General features: G+C 46.7%; 1 protein-coding gene across 1 annotated transcript in view; it reads right to left on the bottom strand.

Annotated features, from left to right (window-relative positions):
• The window catches only part of sez6l (seizure related 6 homolog (mouse)-like), a gene marked incomplete at both ends in the record, with an annotated part of 41,792 nt that extends 35,565 nt beyond the window's left edge, over positions 1 to 6,227 (bottom strand). Inside the window, one exon of the mRNA XM_079235271.1 lies at positions 6,131 to 6,227. Coding sequence (XP_079091397.1) covers positions 6,131 to 6,227 — 97 coding nt within the window. The remainder of the gene's footprint in view (positions 1 to 6,130) is intronic.
• Between the last annotated feature and the right edge of the window lie 1,397 nt (positions 6,228 to 7,624).

Below are 7,624 nucleotides of genomic sequence, written 5' to 3'. Positions count from 1 at the left end.
CAGCAGCGTTTCATTAAAGGAGCGCTTCATTGAAGGAGCGTTTCATTAGCGCAGTGCGTCATGCTCATCATGGTGTGTACCGGGGAGCGCTCCCTGAGAGGTTAAGCCCCTCTGAGCCCACCTGTGCCGACGGCGCCGCTGATTGAAACAAGGTCACCTCCAACTTCCTGTCTGATTTCCCGCCTGCTGTCGGCGCATTAGCACCTCTTCGCTGCGACTTCCAGTCAAATATCATTCACAGGTGAAGTGAACGATGTGTTCCAAAGGGATGTGAACTAATACAGTCTCTCACTCCAGATACACGGTGCTTTAAGGGTAGAATAATGTTGAGTTGTTATTTTAATCAAAAGGTAAAGGTGCGTTTCATTTGGTCGCCTGGTCATACATCCAGTTTTAAGACAAACCTTTTAGAACTTGGTGGTTTTTAACGCCATGTTTTAACCGGATGAATCATCAGACGTCTGCATCTTTAAGTTCTACGAGGGACTTTCATGTGGTGGTGGTTCTGGCGCCCCCTGTGGAGTAAAGAGGTAGTGTCTCCGAGCACCAGGATCCATTTAGAAAACCTCTCATGTTACTGCAGCAGGTCTGACAGAATAACTCTATAGAACCATCTAGAGGTCTATAGAGGACCAGGACTACGCTGAAGACTATAGAGGACCAGGACTACACTGAGGACTATAGAGGACCAGGACTACACTGAGGACTATAGAGGACCAGGACTACACTGAGGTCTATAGAGGACCAGGACTACACTGAGGTCTATAGAGGACCAGGACTACACTGAGGTCTATAGAGGACCAGGACTAAAGTGATACTGGTTCAGGACCAGGCAGAATGCATCACTAATTATAATTCAATAATATAACACCTCTCTGCATAGCGAGTACTTCACTTCTCTTCTTTCTCTCCGTGTTCTTTCCTCTCGGCTTTACTTCCCCTCTTTCTCTCTTAGATGCTTATTCTCCCCAAAAAAAAAAAGAAAAGAAAAAAAGTTGCCGCCCGAGGATCTGGTTGTATAATAAGAACAAAGTAACTCAGCCGTGAGAAACAATCTCCTCCTCGCCTCCATTTCTCTCTCCTCTCACTCAGAGGAGGAGGAAGACGAGGAGGAGAGGGAGGAGGAGGAAGCCGGAGATGCTGATGAGAGCAGACGGCCGAATTACAGGATTAAAGAGGATCTCTGTATCTTTTAAATTGAGCCGACGTGCATTCACAACAAACTTGCCACAACAAAGCAGGTTGATGAAGAGACGATGAAGAGTTGAAGCGTCAATGAAGAGTAGATGAAGAGTCGATGAACAGACGATGAAGATTCAATGAAGAGTAGATGAAGAGTCGATGAACAGACGATGAACAGACGATGAAGATTCAATGAAGAGACGATGAAGAGACGATGAAGAGTCGAAGCGTCAATGAAGAGACGATGAAGAGATGATGAACAGACGATGAAGAGACGATGAAGAGTTGAAGCGTCAATGAAGAGTAGATGAAGAGTCGATGAACAGACGATGAAGAGACGATGAAGATTCAATGAAGAGTAGATGAAGAGTCGATGAACAGACGATGAAGAGACGATGAAGATTCAATGAAGAGTAGATGAAGAGTCGATGAACAGACGATGAACAGACGATGAAGATTCAATGAAGAGACGATGAAGAGACGATGAAGAGTCGAAGCGTCAATGAAGAGACGATGAAGAGATGATGAACAGACGATGAAGAGACAATGAAGAGACGATGAAGAGACGATGAAGAGACGATGAAGAGTCGAAGCGTCAATGAAGAGACGATGAAGAGATGATGAACAGACGATGAAGAGACAATGAAGAGACGATGAAGAGACGATGAAGAGATGATGAAGAGACGATGAAGAGACGATGAAGAGACGATGAAGATTCAATGAAGAGACGATGAAGAGACGATGAAGAGACGATGAAGAGACGATGAAGAGATGATGAAGAGACGATGAAGAGACGATGAAGAGACGATGAAGATTTAATGAAGAGACGATGAAGAGACGATGAAGAGTCAATGAAGAGACGATGAAGAGACGATGAAGAGACGATGAACAGACGATGAAGAGACAATGAAGAGACGATGAAGAGACGATGAAGAGATGATGAAGAGATGATGAACAGACGATGAAGAGACAATGAAGAGACGATGAAGAGACGATGAAGAGACGATGAAGAGACGATGAAGAGTCAATGAAGAGACGATGAAGAGACGATGAACAGACGATGAAGATTCAATGAAGAGACGATGAAGAGACGATGAAGAGACAATGAAGATTCAATGAAGAGACGATGAAGAGACGATGAAGAGTCAATGAAGAGACGATGAAGAGACGATGAAGAGATGACGATGAAGAGATGTCGATGAAGAGATGACGATGAAGAGTCTACGAAGAGTCGACAAATTGACGATGAAGAGACGATGAAGAGTCAATGAAGAGACGATGAAGAGACGATGAACAGACGATGAAGATTCAATGAAGAGACGATGAAGAGACGATGAAGAGACAATGAAGATTCAATGAAGAGACGATGAAGAGACGATGAAGAGTCAATGAAGAGACGATGAAGAGACGATGAAGAGATGACGATGAAGAGATGTCGATGAAGAGATGACGATGAAGAGTCTACGAAGAGTCGACAAATTGACGATGAAGAGACGATGAAGAGACGACGAAGAGTCGATGAGAGACGCCATGTTGAATTCAAACCGGTTTCTTTTTTGCTGTCTCTCCTCACGCACATGTGCACAAATGTTCGATTTGCAAATACAGCAACACACACACACACACACACACACACACACACACACACACACACACACACACACACGCACTTTAGCACAAAAACACACACACCTACAAGCCGGCTCGGTGACATTACATCTCTGCTGGGTGATCTCATTAACCACAGACACCGACGGTGAGATGAAACCAGTGATGCAGAGCATGATGCTGTGTGTGTGTGTGTGTGTGTGTGTGTGTGTGTGTGTGTGTGTGTGTGTGTGTGTGTGTGTGTGTGTGTGTGTGTGTGTGTGTGTTGCTGTATTTGCAAATCGAACATTTGTGCACATGTGCGTGAGGAGAGACGGCAGGACAAGGATTAACAAGAAGACTGAAGCATGCTGGGAAATGATGGATGAATTCATATGAACAAGAGTGTGTGTATGTGTGTGTGTGTGTGTGTGTGTGTGTGTGTGTGTGTGTGTGTGTGTGTGTGTGTGTGTGTGTGTGTGTGTGTGTGTGTGTGTGTGTGTGTGATGATACATTATTGAAACACAGAGAGCGAGTCCTCAGACAGTCACCGGCTCTGTGAGGCCAACTGTCACTTTGGATTTTCAAAATAAAATCAAAGAGTGAAAGTGATGAAATCTTCTGGAACAAAAGCTCAAATAAATTGGCAAAGAATCGTTTGAGTCTCTGGCAGATTATCTTTTTGCAACCAATAAACAGGAAGTTACCATATATGGACTGAGGAGGAGTGACGTAGAGACCTGTCAATCACCCTGTAGCCCCGCCCTAAAGCGTCCCCTGCTTTTTGGTCTGTTTGACTCTAAATGACCATAATTTACTAAATGAACATCATGTTGTATTGAAGAAGACTTGAAACTAGACACACACACACACACACACACACACACACACACACACACACACACACACACACACAGTAGAGAGAATGCAGCTTTCAGACACTTTGTAATTGGACCGCAGGTGGTTGTATAGAAGTCTGTGATTCAACAGGTGTTTTAAAAGTATAAAGCATAACACGTATGAAAGTATTCTTTGGTTACGTCATCTTTCTAATCAGGAGGATTTCCAACCTGGCAACCAACAACATTATGACAGATCTCTGCAGCATTAATAAAGAAGTTATTAACCAGCAGAAGAGCCATCAATGAGGAGCTGACAGGAAGTGGAACCAGACAAACAGGAAGCAGCCGACGGTTTAGGAAACGGCTTTTAAAACAGAACACAACGAGATGAGGAGAGAGGAGAGATGGAGGAGAGAGGAGGAGAGAGGAGGAGATATGAGGAGAGATCTATGAGGAGGGATGAGGAGAGAGTAGAGAGGAGGAGAGATGAGGAGAGAGGAGAGATGGAGGAGAGAGTAGAGAGGAGGAGAGATGAGGAGAGATCTATGAGGAAAGATGAGGAGGAGAAGGAGAGATGAAGGAGAGAGGAGGAGAGATGAGGAGAGATCTATGAGGAGAGATGAGGAGAGAGTAGAGAGGAGGAGAGATGAGGAGAGATCTATGAGGAAAGATGAGGAGAGAGGAGAAGGAGAGATGGAGGAGAGAGGAGGAGAGAGGAGGAGATATGAGGAGAGATCTATGAGGAGAGATGAGGAGAGAGGAGAAGGAGAGATGGAGAAGAGAGGAGGAGAGATGAGGAGAGATGAAGGAGAGAGGAGAGAGGAGGAAAAGAGAGGGGAGAGAGGAGGAGAGATGAGGAGAGATGGAGGAGAGAGGAGGAGAGGAGGAGAGATGAGGAGAGATGGAGAAGAGGAGGAGAGATGAAGAGAGATGGAGAAGAGATGAGGAGAGATGGAGGAGAGGAGGAGAGATGAGGAGAGATGGAGGAGAGGAGGAGAGATGAGGAGAGATGGAGGAGAGATGAGGAGAGATGAGGAGAGATGGAGGAGAGGAGGAGAGATGAGGAGAGATGGAGAAGAGGTGAGGAGAGATGGAGGAGAGGAGGAGAGATGAGGAGAGATGAGGAGAGATGGAGGAGAGGAGGAGAGATGAGGAGAGATGAGGAGAGATGGAGGAGAGGAGGAGAGATGAGGAGAGATGGAGAAGAGATGAGGAGAGATGGAGGAGAGGAGGAGAGATGAGGAGAGATGAGGAGAGATGGAGGAGAGGAGGAGAGATGAGGAGAGATGGAGAAGAGGTGAGGAGAGATGGAGGAGAGGAGGAGAGATGAGGAGAGATGGAGAAGAGATGAGGAGAGATGGAGGAGAGGAGGAGAGATGAGGAGAGATGGAGAAGAGATGAGGAGAGATGGAGGAGAGGAGGAGAGATGAGGAGAGATGAGGAGAGATGAGGAGAGATGGAGGAGAGGAGGAGAGATGAGGAGAGATGGAGGAGAGGAGGAGAGATGAGGAGAGATGGAGGAGAGATGAGGAGAGATGAGGAGAGATGGAGGAGAGATGAGGAGAGATGGAGAAGAGATGAGGAGAGATGAGGAGAGGAGGAGAGATGAGGAGAGATGGAGGAGATGAGGAGAGATGAGGAGAGATGGAGAAGAGATGAGGAGAGATGGAGGAGAGGAGGAGAGATGAGGAGAAGAGATGGAGGAGAGATGAGGAGAGATCTATGAGGAGAGAGGAGGAGAGATGAGGAGAGAGGAGGAGAGATGGAGGAGAGATGAGGAGAGATGGAGGAGAGGAGGAGAGATGAGGAGAAGAGATGGAGGAGAGATGAGGAGAGATCTATGAGGAGAGAGGAGGAGAGATGAGGAGAGAGGAGGAGAGAGGAGGAGAGATGAGTAGAGATCTATGAGGAGAGAGGAGGAGAGATGAGGAGAGAGGAGGAGAGATGAGGAGAGATGAAGGAGAGATGAGGAGAGATGAGGAGAGAGGAGGAGAGATGAGTAGAGAGGAGGAGAGATCTATGAGGAGTCATGCCTCCTCCATCAGGGTACCAAACATCAACTTTCCTTCTCCTCACTGTGATGCCCCCTCTCCCACTGCAGAGTCTCCCTCTCCCTCTCCCTCTCCCTCTCCCTCTCCCTCTCCCTCCCTCTCCCTCCCTCCCTCCCTCCCTCTCTCTCAGTGGGTCCACAGGATGCTCGTGCAGTCTGGATTGTTGTTGCCAAAAGCAAATAGCGTTTTTATTTAGAGACTTCAAAAGAGGGTCTGCTTCAGTCTCTCTCTCTCTCTCTCTCTCTCTCTCTCTCTCTCTCTCTCTCTCTCTCTCTCTCTCTCTCTCTCTCTCCCTCTCTCTCTCTCTCTCTCTCTCTCTTTCTCAACAACACAGGGATGCCCACATAGACGAGTTTCTTTCGCAGCGTTTAAATAAATATAAATAACTCAAGCTGCTGGACAGAAGCCAGGAGCAGCAGAGAAACAACATGCAGTGTTTTTATTAAATATTGAATATGAAGAGCCTACCTCGTGCGGAGACGCGGCTCCACAGCAGCCCGACCCACAGCACCGCGCACACGGTGACGCGCAGGCGGTACCGGACCGAGCGGGCGGCCCGCGGCATGGCGACCGGAACCGGGAGGAGAGGAAGAAGAGCCGGTGAGGAGGAGCGGAGGAGTGAGAGGGGAGCGAAACAAGCGCTCCGGTCTGCTGGTGGGGCGCTGGTGGTGTGGGGGGGGGGGGGGGGGAGGGGGAGGGGGGGGGGGGAAGGGGGGAGCTGTAAGGCGGATGGGGGGGACGAGGGGGGCGGTGTCACGTCGCGAGGGAGACAGAGAGAGAGGGAGGGAAGAGAGAAAGAGAGAGAGAGAGAGAGCCGACGGTCCGCGTGTCAGCGCAGCATCCTCCCGACTGAGCTGCCTCCTCCGCGGACTCTCTCTCTCTCTCTCTCTCTCTCTCTCTCTCTCTCTTCCTCCGTCTCTCTCTCCTTCCCCCTCTCTCTCTCTCTCTCCCTCCCATCCTCTCTCTCTCTCCCCCCTCTCTCTCTCTCTCCCCCACCCTCTCTCTCTCCCTCCCCCCTCCAAATACACAGATCTGACCTCAATGGTAATGAAACTTTTGCACAGATAGAGAGAGAGAGAGAGATATGCACACACACACACGTGCCTCTCTCTCTCTCTCTCTCTCTCTCTCTCTCTCTCTCCCTCTCTCTCTCTCTCTCTCTCTCTCTCTCTCTCTCTCTATATATATATATATATATATATATATATATATATATATATATATATATATATATATATACATATATATATATATATATATATATATATATATATATATATATATATATATATATATATATATATATATATATATGTGTGTGTGTGTGTGTGTGTGTGTGTGTCAGGGTGACTGTTATGGGTTGCAGTAAAGATCAGGACACACTTACATAAGGGAGAGAGAGAGATAACATTGTCCCATAGTGCAGCTTTGGTGTGTGTGTGTGTGTGTGTGTGTGTGTGTGTGTGTGTGTGTGTGTGTGTGTGTGTGTGTGTGTGTGTGTGTGTGTGTGTGTGTGTCTCTAATCCTGTAAGTAGCCGTTTCCCTCAATGAGCCGCAGCGCTGCAGGAACCAAACATCCGGGTCGTATCGACGCCTCCAGGCGGTGAGTGAGTGAGTGAGTTTGTGAGTGAGTGAGTGAGTGAGTGAGTGAGTTTGTGAGTGAGTGAGTGAGTGTAATTATCATATTATTAGTGGTGGTGGTACTTCATTAGCATATACAAGTATCATCAGATAAATGTATTTATATTGGAGTATTGTGACTCATGTATTCATGTAAAAGCAGGATTTTACTGTTTAATCTGTTTGATTAGTTAAAGTACTAATATTACACTGTATAAATACTCTGTTACAGTTAAAGTACTAATATTACACTGTATAAATACTCTGTTACAGTTAAAGTACTAATATTACACTGTAGAAATACTCTGTTACAGTTAAAGTACTAATATTACACCTTGGAAA

Source organism: Taurulus bubalis (assembly GCF_910589615.1).
Source record: "Taurulus bubalis genome assembly, chromosome: 19".
NCBI lineage: Eukaryota > Metazoa > Chordata > Actinopteri > Perciformes > Cottidae > Taurulus > Taurulus bubalis.
Note: the sequence above shows the minus strand (reverse complement) of the source record. Positions and strands in the feature narration are given on the sequence as shown.